Below are 21,159 nucleotides of genomic sequence, written 5' to 3' on the forward strand. Positions count from 1 at the left end.
TTCGGGAGGGGGCGTGGCTTCGGGGGGTCGCGCCTGTCCTGTAGGGGGCGTGCTTGGGAAGGGGCGTGGCTTCGAAAAGGGGGCGTGGCTTCGGAAGGGCCGTGTCTGTCCCGCAGGGGCGTGGCTTCGTGGGAAAGGGGGCGTGGCTTCGTGGGTGGGGGGGGGTCGTGCCTGTCCTGCAGGGGGACAGTCCCGTCTGTGCTGGGGGGGGGAAGGGGCGTGGCTTGTCTTGGTGGGAAAGGGGGCGGGGCTTGTCCCCCCCCCCCCCCCGGTCCCCCTCCTTCTAAGGTGGCTGCGGCAGTGCGGGCGGCGCATTGCTCCCCGGCCGGTCCCGTGCTCCGTGTCGTCTCGTCCCCCCCGTGGTGCCCTCCGTCTTGTCCCTCCGCCGCCCACAGCCGTCATGGTGAGTGCCTGCTTCCCTGACCCCACGCCTCTCCCCTCCCCCCCCTCTTCCTCGGGACCCCCCCCCCCAATCCCCCCTGCTCCTCAGGGTTCCCCCAGCCCCCCCAAAAAACCCCGCTTCTCCCTTCCCCCTGTTTTCCTCGGGCCCCCCCCAAAGTCCTTGCTTCTGTCCCCCGTTTTTTTCGGGGTTCCCGCAGCCCCCCCCAAAAAGCCCTGCTTCTCTGGCCCCCATTTTCCTCGAGGCCCCCCACCTGCTCCTCCGAACCCCCACTTCTCCCCTCCCCCCTCTTCCTCCGGCCCCCCCCCCCCAAATCCCCTGCTTCCCTGCTCCTCAGGGTTCCCGCAGCCGCCCCCCCAATCCCTGCTTCTCCCTTCCCCCCCAAACCCCACCTGCTCCTCTGACCCCCCACTTCTCCCGTCCCCCCTCTTTTCCTCCGGGGACCCCCCCCAAATCCCCTGCTTCCCTGCTCCTCAGGGTTCCCCCAGCCCCCCCAAAAAACCTGCTTCTGCCTTCCCCCTGTTTTCCTCGGCCCCCCCCCCAAAGTCCTTGCTTCTGTCCCCCGTTTTTCTCGGGGTTCCCGCAGCCCCCCAAAAATCCCTGCTTCTCCCTTCCCCCCATTTTCCTCGAGGCTCCCCCCAAACCCCACCTGCTCCTCTGACCCCCCACTTCTCCCCTCCCCCCTCTTTTCCTCCGGGACCCCCCCAAATTCCCTGCTTCCCTGCTCCTCAGGGCTCCCCCAGCCCCCCCAAAAATCGCTGCCCCCAAACCCCACCTGCTCCCCGACCCCCACTTCTCCCCTTCCCCCTCTTTTCCTCCGGGCCCCCCCCCCAAATCCCCTGCTTCCCTGCTCCTCGGGGTTCCCCCAGCCCCCCCCAAAGTCCTTGCTTCTTTCCCCCGTTTTTCTCGGGGTTCCCCCAGCCCCCCCAAGAAAACCCCTGCTTCTCCCTTCCCCCCATTTTCCTCGGGCCGCCCCACAAAATCCTTGCTTCTTTCCCCCTATTTCGGGGTTCCCGCAGCCCCCCAAGACCCTGCTTCTCTCCCCCCGACCCCCACTTCTCCCCTTCCCCCCATTTTCCTCGAGGCTCCCCCGAGACCCCCCCCCCAAGCCCCCTGCTTCTCTCCCCATTTCCCTCGGGATTCCTGCAGCCCCCCCAAAAACCCTGCTTCTCTCCCCTCCTGACCCCCCACTTCCCCCTTCCCCTCAGTTTCCCCGAGGCCCCGCCGGACCCCCCCCCCCCAAATCCTTGCTTATTTCCCCCCCCCCATATCCCTCGGGGTCCCTTCAGCCCCCCCCAAAACCCTGCTTTTCTCCCCCCCGACCTCTACTTCTCCCCTTCCCCTCATTTTCCCTGAGGTCCCGCCGGACCCCCCCCCCCCCCCCAAATCCTTGCTTCTTTCCCCCCCATTTCCCTCGGGGTCCCTTAAGCCCCCCCAAAAACCCTGCTTCTCTCCCCCCCGACCCCCACTTCCCCCCTTCCCCTCATTTTCCCTGAGGCCCCGCCGGACCCCCCCCCCCAAAAAAATCCTTGCTTATTTCCCCCCATTTCCCTCGGGGTCCCTCAGCCCCCCCAAAATCCTGCTTCTTTCCCCCCTGACCACCACTTCCCCCCTTCCCCTCATTTTCCCTGAGGCCCCGCCGGACCCCCCCCCCCCCAAAAAAATCCTTGCTTATTCCCCCCCCATTTCCCTCGGGGTCCCTTCAGCCCCCCCAAAATCCTGCTTCTCTCCCCCCTGACCTCCACTTCCCCCCTTCCCCTCATTTTCCCTGAGGCCCCGCCGGACCCCCCCCCCCCGCAAAATCCTTGCTTATTTCCCCCCCATTTCCCTCGGGGTCTCTTCAGCCCCCCACCCAAAAAACCCTGCTTCTCTCCCCCCTGACCTCCACTTCTCCCCTTCCCCTGATTTTCCTCGAGGCCCCCCCGGGCCCCCCCTAAAATCCTTGCTTATTTCCCCCCATTTCCCTCGGGATCCCTTCAGCCCCCCCCCCAAAACCCTGCTTCTCTCCCCCCTGACCTCCACTTCTCCCCTTCCCCGGATTTTTCTCGGCCCCCCCCCCCCCCGGAGCCCCCCCAAATCCTTGCTTCTTTCCCCTCATTTCCCTCGGGGTTCCCGCAGCCCCCCCCAAAAACCCCCTGCTTCTCTCCCCCCGACCCCCACTTCTTCCCTTCCCCCCCATTTCCCCCGGGGTTCCCCCAGCCCCCCCAAAATCCTTGCTTCTCTCCGCCGACCCCCACTCCTCCCCTTCCCCCCATTTTCCTCGGGCTGCCCCCGGTCCCCCCCAAAATCCTTGCTTCTTTCCCCCCAAAATCCCTGCTTCTCTCCCCCAGCCCCCACGTCTCCCTTCTCCCCCATTTTCCCCGGGCCCCCCCCCAAAAAAGTCCTGCTTCCCTCCCTTCTGAACCCCACTTTTTCGGGGCTTCCTTGGACCCCCCCCCCAAAAAGTCCTGCTTCTCTCCCTTCTGAACCCCACTTTTCTCCTTCCCACGTCTTAGGCCTCCCCCGGACCCCCCCAAAAAACTCCTGCTCTCCCCCCCGCACCCCAGCCCCAATTCCCTCCCCGGCCCGGCCGGACCCCCAAGCAGTCGATGAGGGGTATTTATTGAGCTCCTCCTGTGCGCCGAGCACTGAGCTAAGCGCTGGGGAGAGGCCGGGGCCCAGCGGTCAGGCAAGTCGAGAAGTCGAGGTCCGGGGAAATTGGGGGGGGGCAGAAGGGGTCCGGCCCGAGGGGGGCCGAGGGAAGCCCCCCAGAGCGGGAGGGGAGGTCCGGGGGGGCCTCTCGGAGGAGGTGGAGTTTATTAATAATTATGATAATACTAATGATGGCATTTGTTAAACGCTTCCTACGTGCCGAGCACTGTACTAAGCGCCGGGGGATTGACAGGGTCATCAGGTGGTCCCACGTGGGGGGGCGGGGGGGCTCCCAGTCTTCACCCCCGTTTTCCAGAGGAGTGAAGGGACTTGCCCCGAGTCATCCAGTGGACGAGTGTCGGGGTCGGGATTCGAACCCACGACCTCTGAGGGCCGGGCCCGGGGCTCTTGCGGCTGAGCCCCGCCTTGCAGAGGGTTTGGGGGGGAAGGGGAAGGGGCGGCGGGGCAATATTTATAGCTCCCCGGGATCTGAAACCCAACCCGGCCGGCCCAGCTGGAAATAGCCCCGGGAGGGAAGGGGGGGAAGGAAGAGGGGGAGGGGGAAGGGGTGGGTGGGGGTGGGTGGGGGGAATAAGAGGAGGGGGATTGGGGGGCAAATAGGAGGGGGGGTTGGGGGGAAATAGGAGGGGTTTGGGGGGAATAGGAGGGGGAAGATGGGGTTGGGGGGAATAAGAGGAGGGGGTTGGGGGGAATAAGGGGGGGCTTTGGGGGGAAATAAGAGGAGGGGGGTTGGGGGGAAAATAAGAGGGGTTTGGGGGGAATAAGAGGAGGGGGAAGAGGGGGTTTGGGGGAATAAGAGGAGGGGGTTTGGGGGGAAATAGGAGGGGGAAGAGGGAGTTGGGAATAAGAGGAGGGGGTTTGGGGGAAATACGAGGGGTTTGGGGGGAATAGGAGGGGGAAGAAGGGGGTTGGGGGGAATAAAGGGAGAGGGTTTGGGGGAAATAGGACGGGGAAGAGGGAGTTTGGGGGGAATAAGAGGAGGGGGTTTGGAGGAAATAAGAGGGGGAAGAGGGGGTTGGGGGGAATAAGAGGAGGGGTTTGGGGGATAAGAGGAAGGGGAAGAGGGGGTTGAGGGGAATAGGAGGAGGGGGTTTGGGAGGAATAGAGGGGTTGGGGTTTGGGGGGGAGAGGAAGAGGAGGCCGTCTGGGGGGAATAGGGGGAGGACGGAGAGGAGGGGGACCTGGGGAGAGGAGGGGGTTGGAGGGGGTTGGGGGAAGAATGGGGGAGGAAGAAGAGGAGGGGATCTGGGGGCGGCTACGGGGCAGGAGGAATGCCCCCTAGCATTCCGAGTTGGGGGGGGGGGGAGGGAGGAGGGGGTTTGCCGGGGGAATGGGGGGGGGAGGAGGGAATCGGGGAGGGGGAAATGGGGTTGGGGGCAATAGGGGGAGGAGGAAGAGGAGGAAGCCTTGGGGCGGGAGGACTAGGGGAGAAGGAGGAGGGAGGGGGTGGGGGGGCTGTTTGGGCCGCAGAGGGGGCACGGGGCGCCCCCGTCCCCCTTGGGCCAGGTGTGGGGGGCCAGCTCCTCTCGGGAATATTTGGCGGCCTTTCACGGGTTAATGCCAGCCTTGGGGGGGGGGGGGCAGAGACCCCCCCCCCCCAGCCCGCGCCCACCGGGGTAATACCGGGCATCTGCCCCCCAGCCCCTGCCCTGGCAGGCCCGGGCTGGACCTGGCCTCACCTCTGCCCCCCATGATTCATTCATTCAATCGTATTTATTGAGCGCTCACTGTGTGCAGAGCACTGGACTAAGCGCTTGGGAAGGACAAGTTGATGAGGGCGGGCACCCACGTCCAAAGCCGGGGGGGGGGCCATAGGAGCCTCCTCCCCCGTCCGTCTGTCGGGCCCGGGCGCCCAGCGGGCCGGGAAGGTGAGTCACCTTGGCATCAGGCGTGGCTCAGTGGGAAAACAGCCCGGGCTTTGGAGTCAGAGGCATGGGTTCAAATCCCGGCTCCGCCAATTGTCAGCTGGGTGACTTTGGGCCAGTCACTTCACTTCTCTGGGCCTCAGTTCCCTCATCTGTCAAATGGGGACGAAGACTGCGAGCCCCCCGTGGGACAACCCGATCACCTTGTATCCTCCCTAGCACTTAGAAGGGTGCTTTGCACATAGTAAGCGCTTAATAAATGCCATTAAAAAAATAGTAAGCGCTTAATAAATGCCATCATTATTATTATTATTATTATTATTATTATTATTATTATTATTATTATTATTATTATTATTTTTATTATTATCAGGGTCTCCCAGGCCGTGCGGGGGTGACGCTTCCCGGCAGCGCGGCCTACTCGCCCGAGCCTCGGAGTCAGAAGGACGCGGGTCCGAATCCCGGCGACGCCGTTGTGTCTGCCGGGTGACCCTGGGCGAGTCACTGCATTCATTCAGTCGTATTTATTGAGCGCTTACTGTGTGCAGAGCACTGGACTAAGCGCTTGGGAAGGACAAGTTGGCAACACTTCACTTCTCCGGGCCTCAGTGACCTCATCTGTCCAAAACGGGTGAAGGCCCGAGGGACGGGGACTGGCGTCCGACCCCATTTGCTTGGCCCCGTTTGGCTCCGCCAGTTGTCAGCTGTGTGACCTTGGGCCGGTCACTTCACTTCTCTGGGCCTCAGTGACCTCATCTGGAAAATGGGGATGAAGACGGTGAGCCCCCCGTGGGACAACCTTGTAACCTCCCCAGCGCTCAGAACGGTGCTTTGCACATAGTAAGCGCTTAATAAATGCCATTATTATTATTGTTTGCTTGGATCCACTCCAGCGGTTAGTACAGTGCCCGGGGCATAGTAAGCATTATTATTATTATTAATAATAATGAAGGTATTTGTTAAGCACGTACTATGTGCCAAGCACTGTTCTAAGCGCCGGGGGAGATCCAAGGTGATCAGGTTATCGTCCGTGGGGCTCACGGTCTTCACCCCCGTTTTACAGATGAGGTGACTGAGGCCCCGAGAATAATAATAATAATAATGTTGGCATTTGTTAAGCGCTTACTATGTGCAAAGCACTGTTCTAAGCGCTTGGGGGGGGTACAAAGTGATCAGGTTGTCCCACGTGGGGCTCACAGTCTTAATCCCCATTTTACAGATGAGGTCACCGAGGCTCAGAGAAGTGAAGTGACTTGCCCAAGGTCACACAGCAGACATGTGGCGGAGCTGGGATTCGAACCCATGACCTCTGACTCCAAAGCCCGGGCTCTCTCCACTGAGCCACGCTGCTTCTCATGTGAGAAGTGAGGTGACTTGCCCAAAGTCACCCAGCTGACAAGCGGCAGAGCCGGGATTCGAACCCACGACCTCTGTCCCCCAAGCCCGGGCTTTTTCCTCTAGAGCATACACTGTGAGCCCATTGTTGGGTAGGGACCGTCTCTGTGTTGCCGACTTGTACTTCCCAAGCGCTTAGTACAGTGCTAGTAAGCGCTCAATAAATACGAATGAATGAATGAATAAGCTCTCTGTGGGCAGGGAATAGGTCTGTCAACTCTGTTACGCTGTCCTCTCCCGAGCACTTAGTACAGTGCTCTGCACACAGTAAGCGCTCAATAAGTGCCACTAACGGGAAGGGGGGGCGGGTGGAGACCTGCCGTGTGACTTTGGGCAAGTCACTTCACTTCTCTGGGCCTCAGTGACCTCATCTGGAAAATGGGGATGAAGACTGGGAGCCCCCCGTGGGACAACCCGGGTTTGGGAGTCCGAGGTCATGGGTTCTAATCCCGCCTCCGCCCCTTGTCAGCTGTGTGACTTTGGGCAAGTCACTTCACTTCTCTGGGCCTCAGTGACCTCATCTGGAAAATGGGGATGAAGACTGGGAGCCCCCCGTGGGACAACCCGGGTTTGGGAGTCCGAGGTCATGGGTTCTAATCCCGCCTCCGCCCCTTGTCAGCTGTGTGACTTTGGGCAAGTCACTTCACTTCTCTGGGCCTCAGTGACCTCATCTGGAAAATGGGGATGAAGACTGGGAGCCCCACGTGGGACAACCCGGGTTTGGGAGTCCGAGGTCATGGGTTCTAATTCCGCCTCCGCCCCCTGTCAGCTGTGTGACTTTGGGCAAGTCACTTCACTTCTCTGGGCCTCAGTTCCCTCATCTGGAAAATGGGGATTAAGACTGTGAGCTCCACATGGGACAACCCGGGCTTGGGAGTCCGAGGTCATGGGTTCTAATTCCGCCTCCGCCCCTTGTCAGCTTCGTGACCTTGGGCAAGTCATTTCACTTTGCTGGGCCTCAGTGACTTCATCTATAAAATGGGGATGAAGACTGTGAGCTCCACATGGGACAACCCGGGCTTGGGAGTTCGAGGTCATGGGTTCTAATCCCGGCTCCGCTCCTTGTCAGCTTCGTGACCTTGGGCAAGTCATTTCACTTTGCTGGGCCTCAGTGACCTCATCTATAAAATGGGGATGAAGACTGTGAGCTCCACATGGGACAACCCGGGCTTGGGAGTTCGAGGTCATGGGTTCTAATCCCAGCTCCGCTCCTTGTCAGCTGTGTGACCTTGGGCAAGTCACTTCACTTCTCTGGGCCTCAGTGACCTCATCTGGAAAATGGGGATGAAGACTGGGAGCCCCACGTGGGACAACCCGGGTTTGGGAGCCCGAGGTCATGGGTTCTAATCCTGGCTCCGCCCCTTGTCAGCTGTGTGACTTTGGGCAAGTCACTTCACTTCTCTGGGCCTCAGTGACCTCATCTGGAAAATGGGGATGAAGACTGGGAGCCCCCCGTGGGACAACCCAGGCTTGGGAGTCTGAGGTCATGGGTTCTAATTCCACCTCCACCCCTTGTCAGCTTCGTGACCTTGGGCAAGTCATTTCACTTTGCTGGGCCTCAGTGACTTCATCTATAAAATGGGGATGAAGACTGTGAGCTCCACATGGGACAACCCGGGCTTGGGAGTTCGAGGTCATGGGTTCTAATCCCGGTTCCGCTCCTTGTCAGCTTCGTGACCTTGGGCAAGTCACTTCACTTCTCTGGGCCTCAGTGACTTCATCTGGAAAATGGGGATTAAGACTGTGAGCTCCACATGGGACAACCCGGGCTTGGGAGTCCGAGGTCATGGGTTCTAATCCGGCCTCCGCCCCTTGTCATCTTTGTGACCTTGGGCAAGTCATTTCACTTCTCTGGGCCTCAGTTCCCTCATCTGTAAAATGGGGATGAAGACTGTGAGCCCCACGTGGGACAACCTGGGCTTGGGAGTCCGAGGTCATGGGTTCTAATCCCAGCTCCGCCCCTTGTCAGCTTCGTGACCTTGGGCAAGTCACTTCATTTCTCTAGGCCTCAATTACGTCATCTGGAAAATGGGGATTAAGACTGTGAGCTCCACATGGGACAACCCGGGCTTGGGAGTCCGAGGTCATGGGTTCTAATCCCGCCTCTGCCCCTTGTCAGCTGTGTAACGTTGGGCAAGTCACTTCACTTCTCTGGGCCTCAGTTCCCTCATCTGTAAAATGGGGATGAAGACTGTGAGCCCCATGTGGGACAACCTGATCACCTTGTATCCTCCCCAGCGCTTAGAACGGTGCCTGGCACATAGTAAGCATTAAAAAATAAGCGCTTACTTAGAGAAGCAGCGTGGCTCAGTGGAAAGAGCCCGGGCTTTGGAGTCCGAGGTCATGGGTTCTAATCCCGCCTCCGCCCCTTGTCAGCTGTGTAACTTTGGGCAAGTCACTTCACTTCTCTGGGCCTCAGTTCCCTCATCTGGAAAATGGGGAGTAAGACTGAAGCAGCGTGGCTCAGTGGAAAGAGCCCGGGCTTTGGAGTCCGAGGTCATGGGTTCGAATCCCGCCTCCGCCCCTTGTCAGCTGTGTCACTTTGGGCAGGTCACTTCACTTCTCTGGGCCTCAGTTCCCTCATCTGTAAAATGGGGATTAGGACTGAAGCAGCGTGGCTCAGTGGAAAGAGCCCGGGCTTTGGAGTCTGAGGTCATGGGTTCGAATCCCACTTCCCCCCCTTGTCAGCTGTATAACTTTGGACAAGTCACTTCACTTCTCTGGGCCTCAGTTCCCTCATCTGTAAAATGGGGAGTAAGATTGAAGCAGCGTGGCTCATTGGAAAGAGCCCGGGCTTTGGAGTCCGAGGTCATGGGTTCGAATCCCGCCTCCGCCCCTTGTCAGCTGTGTCACTTTGGGCAAGTCACTTCACTTCTCTGGGCCTCAGTTCCCTCATCTGTCAAATGGGGATGAAGACTGTGAGCCCCATGTGGGACAACCTGATCACCTTGTATGCCCCCAGCGCTTAGAACAGTGCTTGGCACATAGTAAGTGCTTAACAAATCCCATCATTATTATTATTATTATTAAAATTACCATTATTATCAGCTTTATTATTACTGTTATTATTATTAGTAATATGCACCTGTATATATGTTTGTACATATTTATTACTCTATTTTACTCGTACATATCTATTCTATTTATTTTATTTTGTTAGTATGTCTGGTTTGGTTCTCTGTCTCCCCCTTTTAAGACTGTGAGCCCACTGTTGGGTAGGGACCGTCTCTAGATGTGGCCAACTTGGACTTCCCAAGCGCTTAGTACAGTGCTCCGCACACAGTAAGCGCTCAATAAATACGATTGATTGATTGATTAGACAGAGTTGGGAGGCACATTCCCTGCATGTCTTCTTAAGAGCTAAATAAGTGCCACTGCTCAACTGGGGATTGAATCCGTGTCCTATATCCTATTTAGGCAGCGATCCCCCTCATGGGACAAGGACAGCATCCTATCCGCTCCCACCGGGTATTTACTGAACGCTTCCCGAGTGCAGGGCACTGTACTGAGCGGTCGGGAGGACACGACCTAGAAGAGCCAGTAAACCCATTCCCTGCCCGCAAGAAGCTTACCGTCTATAAACTGTAATAAAAATCAGTCCACCAAAGGTATGGATTGAGCGCTTACTGTGCGCCGGGCACTGTACTAAGCGCTTGGGAGAGTCCAACAGAACAGAGTTGGCAATGATAATAATGATAATGGCATTTATTAAGCGCTTACGATATGCAAGGGAGAGTCCAACAGAACAGAGCTGGCAATGATAATAATGATAATGGCATTTATTAAGCGCTTACTATATGCAAAGCACTGTTCTAAGCGCTGGGGAAGTTGCAAGTTGTACTAAGCGCTTAGTACAGTGCTCTGCATACAGTAAGCGCTCAATAAATACGATTGACTGCAAGGTGATCAGGTTGTCCCACGGGGGGCTCTCGGTCTTAATCCCCATTTTACAGACGAGGGAAATGAGGCCCAGAGAAGTGACTTGCCCAAAGTCACACAGCCGACACTTGGTGGAGGCGGGATTTGAACCCATGACCTCGGACTCCAAAGCCCGGGCTCTTTCCACTGAGCCACGCTGCCTCTCTGGTAGACACGTTCCCTGCCCACAAGGAGCTGACGGTTTAGGAGATTGCATTCTACCTCCCCCGGCGCTTAGTACAGTGCCGGCAGATACATTCATTCATTCAATCGTATTTATTGAGCGCTTACTGTGTGCAGAGCACTGTACTAAGCGCTTGGAAAGTACAAGTCGGCAACAGATAGAGACGGTCCCTACCCAACAGTGGGCTCACAGTCTAGAAGGGGGAGACAGGAAGCAGAGCACTGTATTAAGCGCTTGGGAGAGTCAATCAATCAATCGTATTTATTGAGCGCTTACTGTGTGCAGAGCACTGTACTAAGCGCTTGGGAGAGTCAATCAATCAATCAATCGTATTTATTGAGCGCTTACTGTGTGCAGAGCACTGTACTAAGCGCTTGGGAGAGTCAATCAATCAATCAATCGTATTTATTGAGCACTTACTGTGTGCAGAGCACTGTACTAAGCACTTGGGAAGTACAAGTTGGCAACGATTCTGTCCACCAGAACAGAATTGGTAGACACATTCCCTGCCCACAAGGAGCTGACAGTTTAGGAGATTGCATTCTACCTCCCCCGGCGCTTAGTACAGTGCCGGCAGATACATTCATTCATTCAATCGTATTTATTGAGCGCTTACTGTGTGCAGAGCACTGTACTAAGCGCTTGGGAAGTCCAAGTTGGCAACATCTAGAGACGGTCCCTACCCAACAGTGGGCTCACCGCCTAGAAGGGGGAGACATAGGAAGCAGAGCACTGTATTAAGCGCTTGGGAGAGTCAATCAATCAATCAATCGTATTTATTGAGCGCTTACTGTGTGCAGAGCACTGTACTAAGCGCTTGGGAGAGTCAATCAATCAATCAGTCGTATTTATTGAGCACTTACTGTGTGCAGAGCACTGTACTAAGCGCTGGGGAAGTACAAGTTGGCAACAGTTCTGTCCAACGGAACAGAATTGGTAGACACGTTCCCTGCCCACAAGGAGCGGACAGTTTTGGAGATTGCATTCTACCTCCCAGGGCGCTTAGTACAGTGCTGGCAGATTCATTCATTCATTCAATTGTATTTATTGAGCGCTTACTGTGTGCAGAGCACTGTACTAAGCGCTTGGGAAGTCCAAGTTGGCAACATCTAGAGACGGTCCCTACCCAACAGTGGGCTCACCGCCTAGAAGGGGGAGACATAGGAAGCAGAGCACTGTATTAAGCGCTTGGGAGAGTCAATCAATCAATCAGTCGTATTTATTGAGCACTTACTGTGTGCAGAGCACTGTACTAAGCGCTTGGGAAGTACAAGTTGGCAACAATTCTGTCCAACAGAACAGAATTGGTAGACACGTTCCCTGCCCACAAAGAGCTGACGGTTTAGGAGATTGCATTCTACCTCCCCCAGCGCTTAGTACAGTGCCGGCAGATGGGAAGCAGAGCACTGTACTAAGCGCTTGGGAGAGTCCAACAGAACAGAATGGGTAGACACGTTCCCTGCCCACAAGGAGTGACAGTTAGGAGATTGCATTCTACCTCCCCCGGCGCTTAGTACAGTGCTGGCAGATTCATTCATTCAATCGTATTTATTGAGCGCTTACTGTGTGCAGAGCACTGTACTAAGCGCTTGGGAAGTCCAAGTTGGCAACATCTAGAGACGGTCCCTACCCAACAGTGGGCTCACCGTCTAGAAGGGGGAGACATAGGAAGCAGAGCACTGTATTAAGCGCTTGGGAGAGTCAATCAATCAATCAATCGTATTTATTGAGCGCTTACTGTGTGCAGAGCACTGTACTAAGCGCTTGGAAAGTACAAGTTGGCAACAATTCTGTCCAACAGAACAGAATTGGTAGACACGTTCCCTGCCCACAAAGAGCTGACGGTTTAGGAGATTGCATTCTACCTCCCCCGGCGCTTAGTACAGTGCCGGCAGATGGGAAGCAGAGCACTGTACTAAGTGCTTGGGAGAGTCCAACAGAACAGAACTGGTAGACACGTTCCCTGCCCACAAGGAGTGACAGTTAGGAGATTGCATTCTACCTCCCCCGGCGCTTTCTACAGCAGAGAGGAAGCGCTTAGCAAATAGCATAATCGTTAGGCAACTCTTCCCTCTGGTTTGTGGGGCGGGACACGGGCCCGTCCTTTGGGGGAGGAAGGGGTGTTTGTCAATCAGTCTATCTGGGGTATTGAGCGCTTACTGAGCGTGGCTCGGTGGAAAGAGCCCAGCCTTTGGAGTCAGAGGTCGTGGGTTCAAATCCCGGCTCTGCCAATTGTCAAGCTGGGTGACTTTGGGTAAGTCACTTCACTTCTCTGGGCCTCAGTGACTTCATCTGGAAAATGGGGCTGAAGACTGGGAGCCCCCCGTGGGCCAACCTGATCACCTTGTCACCTCCCCAGCGCTTAGAACAGTGCTTTGTACATAGTAAGCGCTTAATAAATTATTATTATTATTATTATTATTATTATTATTACTGTGTGCAACCCTTGGCAAATCACAATACGTGTCCTAGTATGGAGAAGCAGTGTGGCTCAGTGGAAAGAGCCCGGGCTTTGGAGTCAAAGGTCATGGGTTCGAATCCTGGCTCCGCCAACTGTCAGCTGGGTGACTTTGGGCAAGCACTTCACTTCTCTGGGCCTCAGTGATTTGCACATAGTAAGCACTTAATAAATGCCATTATTATTATTATTATTATTTTATTATTATTACTGAAGGCCCTCCTCCTCCAGGAGGCCTTCCCTGACTGCGCCCTCCTCTCCTCTTCTCCCCCCCTCCCCGCCCCACTTACGTCCACATTAGAGAAGCAGTGTGGCTCAGTGGCAAGAGCCGGGGCTTTAGAGTCAGAGGTCATGGGTTCAAATCCCGGCTCTGCCAATTGTCAGCTGGGTGACTTTGGGCCAGTCACTTCACTTCTCTGGGCCTCAGTGACCTCATCTGGAAAATGGGGATGAAGACTGTGCGCCCCACGTGGGACAACCTGATCACCTTGTATCGTCCCCAGCGCTTAGAACAGTGCTTTAGGATCGGGTTGTCCCACGGGGGGCTCACAGTCTTCATCCCCATTTTCCAGATGAGGGAACTGAGGCCCAGAGAATAATAATAATAATGATGATGATGATGGCATTTGTTAAGCGCTTACTATGTGCAAAGTACCGTTCTAAGTGCTGGGGAGGATACAAGGTAATCAGGTTGTCCCACGAGGGGCTCACAGTCTTCATCCCCATTTTCCAGATGAGGGAACTGAGGCCCAGAGAATCATAATAATAATAATAATAATAATAATATTAATAGCATTTGTTAAGCCCTTACTATGTGCAAAGCACTGTTCTAAGCGCTGGGGACGGTACGAGGTGATCAGGTTGTCCCACATGGGGCTCACAATCTTAATCCCCATTTTCCAGATGAGGTCACTGAGGCCCAGAGAAGTGAAGTGACTTGCCCAAAGTCACCCAGCTGACAAGCAGTGGAGCCGGAATTTGAACCCACGGCCTCTGACTCCAAAGCCCGGGCTCTTTCCACTGGGCCACGCTGCTTCCCCACTTGTACTTCCCAAGCGCTTAGTCCAGTGCCCTGCACACAGTAAGCGCTCAATAAATACAACTGAATGAATGGATGAACAATAGGAATCAAAAAATACAGTCGGATGAATGAATCTGGGGCCCGACTTCCCGTAGGCCGGGAGCTCGCGGTGGGCAGGGAACCTGTCTGTTCTGTCCCGAGCTCTACATCCAATCAATCAGTTAATCAATCAATCATATTTATTGAGCGCTTACTGTGTGCAGAGCACTGTACTAAGCGCTTGGGAAGTCCAAGAGAGACGGTCCCTACCCAACAGCGGGCTCACAGTCTAGAAGGGGGAGACAGAGAACAAAGCCAAACATATTAACAAAATAAAATAAGTAGAATAGATAGGTACAAGTAAAATAAATAGAGTAATAAATGCGTACAAACATCTATACATCTATACAGGTGCTGTGGGGAAGGGAAGGAGGTAAGGCGGTGGGGGGATGGAGAGGAAGGAGGGGCGTCCAGTGGCGTGGCCACGGTGGGCGCTCAGTCAGTAGTCCGCCAAGCTGGCTCTCTTCCTCCCTTCAAGGCCCTACTGAGAGCTCACCTCCTCCAGGAGGCCTTCCCAGACTGAGCCCCTTCCTTCCTCTCCCCCTCGTCCCCCTCTCCATCCCCCCCATCTTACCTCCTTCCCCTCCCCACAGCACCTGTATAGATGTTTGTACAGATTTATTACTCTATCTTGTACATATCTATTCTATTTATTTTATTTTATTAATATGTTTGGTTTTGTTGTCTGTCTCCCCCTTATCATCATCATCATCATCATCAATCATATTTATTGAGCACTTACTATGTGCAGAGCACTGTACTAAGCACTTGGGAAGTGCAAATTGGCAACATCTAGAGACAGTCCCTACCCAACAGTGGGCTCACAGTCTAAAAGGGGGAGGCAGAGAACAAAACCAAACATACTAACAAAATAAAATCATCATCATCATCAATCGTATTTATTGAGCGCTTCCTATGTGCAGAGCACTGGACTAAGCGCTTGGGAAGTACAAATTGGCAACACATAGAGACGGTCCCTACCCAACAGTGGGCTCGCAGTCTAAAAGGGGGAGGCAGAGAACAAAACCAAACATACTAACAAAATAAAATCATCATCATCATCAATCGTATTTATTGAGCGCTTACTATGTGCAGAGCACTGTACTAAGCGCTTGGGAAGTACAAATTGGCAACACATAGAGACGGTCCCTACCCAACAGTGGGCTCACAGTCTAAAAGGGGGAGACAGAGAACAAAACCAAACATACCAACAAAATAAACTAAATAGGATAGATATGTACAAGTAAAATAAATAAATAAATAGAGTAATAAAAATAAATAGAATAGATATGTACAAGTAAAATAAATAAATAGAGTAATAAATCTGTACAAACATCTATACATCTATACAGGTGCTGTGGGGAAGGGAAGGAGGTAAGATGCAGGGGGTGGAAAGGGGGAGAGGAAGGAAGGGGCTCAGTCTGGGAAGGCCTCCTGGAGGATATATGCTTGTACATATTTATTACTCTATTTATTTATTTTATTTTACTTGTACATATCTATTCTATTTATGTATATATGGTTGTACATATTTATTACTCTATTTATTTATTTATTTATTTATTTTACTTGTACATTTCTATCCTACTTCTTTTATTTTGTTGGTATGTTTGGTTCTGTTCTCTGTCTCCCCCTTTTAGACTGTGAGCCCACTGGTGGGTAGGGACTGTCTCTATGTGATGCCAATCTGTACTTCCCAAGCGCTTAGTCCAGTGCTCTGCACATAGTAAGCGCTCAATAAATACGACTGATTGATTGATTGATGTTATTTTGTTAGTACGTTTGGTTTTGTTCTCCATCTCCCCCTTTAAGACTGTGAGCCCGCTGCTGGGTAGGGACCGTCTCTCTTGGACTTCCCAAGCGCTTAGTCCAGTGCTGTGCACCCAGTCAGCGCTCCATCAATACGACTGATCGATCGATTAGTCCGGACTGACCTAGTCGGTGTCTCCCCGGCAGCGCGAGTGCATCTCCGTCCACGTCGGGCAGGCGGGCGTCCAGATGGGCAACGCCTGCTGGGAGCTGTACTGCCTGGAGCATGGCATCCAGCCCGACGGCCAGATGCCCAGCGACAAGACCATCGGCGGAGGGGACGACTCCTTCACCACCTTCTTCTGCGAGACCGGGGCGGGCAAGCACGTGCCCCGCGCCGTCTTCGTGGACCTGGAGCCCACCGTCATCGGTGAGCCCCCCCGGGCCGGGACTGGCGGGGGGGGCATATCAAGTCTATTCATTTTATCGCGTTAATAGGTTTTGTTTTGTCGTCCGTCTCCCCCTTCCAATCAATATCAATCAATCTATCGTATTGAGCGCTTACTGTGTGCAGAGCACTGGACTAATCAATCAATCGTATTTATTGAGCGCTTACTATGTGCAGAGCACTGTACTAAGCGCTTGGGAAGTACAAATTGGCATCACATAGAGACAGTCCCTGCCCAACAGTGGGCTCACAGGCTAAAAAGACTAAGCGCTCGGGAAATACAAGCTGGCAACATCTAGAGACGGTCCCTACCCAACAGTGGGCTCACAGGCTAGAAGGGGGAGACGGAGAACAGAACCAAACCTACTAACAAAATAAAATAAATAGAATAGATAGGTACAAGTAAAAGAAATAGAGTAATAAATACGCACAATCAATCAATCAATCAATCAATCAATCAATCGTATTTATTGAGCGCTTACTGTGTGCAGAGCACTGGACTAAGCGCTTGGGAAGTACAAATTGGCATCACATAGAGACAGTCCCTACCCAACAGTGGGCTCACAGTCTAAAAGGGGGAGACAGAGAACAGAACCAAACATACCAACAAAATAAAATAAGTAGGATAGAAATGTACAAGTAAAATAAATAAATAAATAGAGTAATAAATATGTACAACCATATATACATATATACAGGTGCTGTGGGGAAGGGAAGGAGGTAAGACGGGGGGATGGAGAGGGGGACGAGGGGGAGAGGAAGGAAGGGGCTCGGTCTGGGAAGGCCTCCTGGAGGAGGTGAGCTCTCAGAAGGGAGCCCGCCGTTGGGTAGGGACCGTCTCTCTGTGTTGCCAACTTGGACTTCCCTTAGTCCGGTGCTCTGCACACAGTAAGCGCTCAATAAATACGATTGATTGATTGATTGATTGGGTAGGGACCATCTCTTTATGTTGCCGACTTGGACTTCCCAAGCGCTTCGTCCGGCGCTCTGCACATAGTCAGCGCTCAATAAATACGATTGAGGGATGGATTGACGAGGCCACGGGCCTGGAGCCAGCCGGCCCGGGGAAATAACGGTAGCCACGGTGGCCGCCATTCATTCATTCAGTCGTATTGATTGAGCGCTGACTGTGTGCAGAGCGCTGGACTAAGCACTTGGGAAGGACAAGTCGGCAACATCTAGAGACGGCCCCTACCTGACAGTGGGCTCACAGGCTAGAAGGGGGAGACGGATGACAAAAGAAAACATATATTAACAAAATAAAATAGAATATGTACAAATAAAATAGAGTAATAAATCCGTACAAACATCTATACATATATACAGGTGCTGTGGGGAGGGGAAGGAGGTAAGGCAGGAGGGATTCATTCGATCATTCAATCGTATTGATTGAGCGCTTACTGTGTGCAGAGCACTGGACTAAGCGTTTGGGAAGGACAAGTCGGCAACGTCTAGAGACGGTCCCTACCTAACAGCGGGCTCACAGTCTAGAAGGGGGAGACAGAGAACAAAACCAAACATATTAAGAAAATAAAATAGAATGTGTACAAATAAAATAAATAGAGCAATAAATCCGTACAAACATCTATACATATATACAGGTGCTGTGGGGAGGGGAAGGAGGTAAGGCAGGAGGGATTCATTCATTCATTCAATTGTATTGATTGAGTGCTTACTGTGTGCAGAGCACTGGACTAAGCGCTTGGGAAGTCCAAGTCGGCAACGTCTAGAGACGGTCCCTACCCAACAGCGGGCTCACAGGCTAGAAGGGGGAGACAGAGAATGAAACAAAACATATTAACAAAATAAAATAAATAGAATAAATATGTACAAATAAAATCAATAAATAAATAGAGTAATAAATCTGTACAAACATCTATACATATATCCAGGTGCTGTGGGGAGGGGAAGGAGGTAAGGCGGGGGGGATGGAGGGGGAGAGGAAGGAGGGGGCTCAGTGCTGACTATGGGCTGGGCACTGTAATAATAATAATAATAATGATGATGATGGCATTTATTCATTCATACAGTCATATTTATTGAGCGCTTACTGTGTGCAGAGCACTGTACTAAGCGCTTGGGAAGTCCAAGTTGGCAACATGTAGAGATGGTCCCTACCCAACAGCGGGCTCACAGGCTAGAAGGGGGAGACAGACAACAAAACAACAATAATAATAATAATAATAATAATAATAATAATGGCATTTATTAAGTGCTTACTATGTGCAAAGCCCTGTTCTAAGTGCTGGGGAGGTTACAAGGTGATCAGGTTGTCCCACGGGGGGCTCATAGTCTTAATCCCCATTTTACAGATGAGGGAACTGAGGCCCAGAGAAGTGAAGTGACTTGCCCAGAGTCACACGGCTGACAATTGGCAGAGCTGGGATTCGAACCCATGACCTCTGACTCCAAAGCCCGGGCTCTTTCCACTGAGCCCCGCTAAAACAAAACATATCAACAAAATAAAATAAATAGAATAAATATGTACAAGTAAAATAAATCGGAGTAATAAATCTGTACAAACATATATCCAGGTGCTGTGGGGCTCTGCACATAGTAAGCGCTCAATAAATACGATTGAATGAATGAAATGAATGAATGCTTGGCACATAGTAAGCGCTTAACAAATACCAACATTATTATTACCTCAGCACTTAGAACGGTGCCTGGCGCATAATAAGCACTTAAAAAGTACATTAATTTATTATTATTATTGTTATTCTCCTTTCCAGTGGCTTGGGGAGGGCGGGCAGGCGCTTAGTCCGGTGCTCTGCACACAGTAAGTGCTCAATAAATACGATTGAATGAATGAATGAACCTCCCGGGTGGCCAGAGCGCCTGGGAGGTTTTGTTTTGTTCTGTCGTCCGTCTCCCCCTTCTAGACTGTGAGCCCGTTATCCGGTAGGGACCGTCTCTATAATAATAATTATTAAATCAATACATATTATCAATCATTACAATTGAAAGAGTGAATGAACCTACAGCGCTCTGCACACAGTAAGCGCTCAATCAATACGATTGAATGAATGAATGAATCAGTACGGATGAATGAAGGACTGAATGAACCTACAGCGCTCTGCACACAGTAAGCGCTCAATCAATACGATTGAATGAATCAGTACGGATGAATGAAGGCCTGAATGAACCTACAGCGCTCTGCACACAGTAAGCGCTCAATCAATACGACTGAATGAATGATGAACCTACAGCGCTCTGCACACAGTAAGAGCTCAATCAATACGATTGAATGAATGAATGAATCAATACGGATGAATGAAGGACTGAATGAGCCTACAGTGCTCTGCACACAGTAAGCGCTCAATAAATACAATTGAATGAATGAATGAATCAGTATGGATGAATGAAGGACTGCATGAACCTACAGTACTCTGCACACAGTAAGCGCTCAATACAATTGAATGAATGAATGAATCAGTATGGATGAATGAAGGACTGACTGAACCTACAGCGCTCTGCACACAGTAAGCGCTCAATCAATACGATTGAATGAATGAGTGAATCAATACGGATGAATGAAGGACTGAATGAACCTACAGCGCTCTACACACAGTAAGCACTCAATCGATACGATTGAATGAAGGAATGAATCAGTACGGATGAGTGAAGGACTGAATGAACCTACAGCGCTCTGCACACAGTAAGCGCTCAATCAATATGATTGAATGAATGAATGAACCTACAGTACTCTGCACACAGTAAGTGCTCAATCAATACGATTGAATGAATGAATGGATCAGTACGGATGAGTGAAGGACTGAATGAACCTACAGCGCTCTGCACACAGTAAGCGCTCAATCAATACAATTGAATGAATGAATCAATCAATACAGATGAAGGACTGAATGAACCTACAGCCCTCTGCACACAGTAAGCGCTCAAATCAATACGATTGAATGAATGAATGAACCTACAGTGCTCTGCACACAGTAAGCGCTCAATCAATACGATTGTATGAATGAATCAATATGGATGAATGAAGGACTGAATGAACCTACAGTGCTCTGCACACAGTAAGCGCTCAGTCATTACGATTGAATGAATGAATCAGTATGGATGAATGAAGGACTGCATGAACCTACAGTGCTCTGCACACAGTAAGTGCTCAATAAATACGACTGAATGAATGAATGAACCTACAGTGCTCTGCACACAGTAAGCGCTCAGTCAATACGAATGAATGACTGAATGAGTACGGATGAATGAAGGAGTGAATGAACCTACAGTGCTCTGCACACAGTAAGCGCTCAATCAATACGACTGAATGAATGAATGAACCTACAGTGCACTGCACACAATACGATTGAATGAATCAATGAATCAATACGGATGAAGGACTGAATGAACCTACAGCGCTCTGCACACAGTAAGCGCTCAATCAATACGATTGAATGAATGAATGAATCAGTATGGATGAATGAAGGACTGAATGAACCTACAGCGCTCTGCACACAGTAAGCGCTCAATAAATACGATTGAATGAATGAATGAATGAATGAACCTACAGCGCTCTGCGCACAGTAAGCACTCAATACAATTGAATGAATGGATGAATGAAGGACTGAATGAACCTACAGCGCTCTGTACACAGTAAGCGCTCAATCAGTACGATTGATTGAATGAATGAACGAATCAATATGGATGAATGAAGGACTGAATGAACCTACAACGCTCTGCACACAGTAGGCGCTCAATCGATACGATTGAATGAATGAATGAATCAGTACAGATGAACGAAGGACTGCATGAACCTACAGTGCTCTGCACACAGTAAGCGCTCAATAAATACGATTGAATGAATGAATGAACCTACAGCGCTCTGCACACGTAAGCGCTCAATCAATACGATTGAATGAATGAACCTACAGCGCTCTGCACACAGTAAGCGCTCAGTCAATACGATTGAATGAATGAATGAATCAGTGTGGATGAATGAAGGACTGAATGAACCT

General features: G+C 52.0%; 1 protein-coding gene across 1 annotated transcript in view; it reads left to right on the forward strand.

Moving 5' to 3' along the window:
- The first annotated feature begins 320 nt into the window (after window positions 1-320).
- LOC119930315 (tubulin alpha-4A chain) overlaps window positions 321-21,159 on the forward strand; it is a 38,036-nt gene continuing 17,197 nt past the window's right edge. The window contains exons 1-2 of the mRNA XM_038748667.1: window positions 321-403; window positions 15,949-16,171. Coding sequence (XP_038604595.1) covers window positions 401-403; window positions 15,949-16,171 — 226 coding nt within the window. The 5' untranslated portion in view covers window positions 321-400. The remainder of the gene's footprint in view (window positions 404-15,948; window positions 16,172-21,159) is intronic.

The sequence above is a fragment of the Tachyglossus aculeatus genome, chromosome 1, assembly GCF_015852505.1.
Source record: "Tachyglossus aculeatus isolate mTacAcu1 chromosome 1, mTacAcu1.pri, whole genome shotgun sequence".
NCBI classification, from domain to species: domain Eukaryota; kingdom Metazoa; phylum Chordata; class Mammalia; order Monotremata; family Tachyglossidae; genus Tachyglossus; species Tachyglossus aculeatus.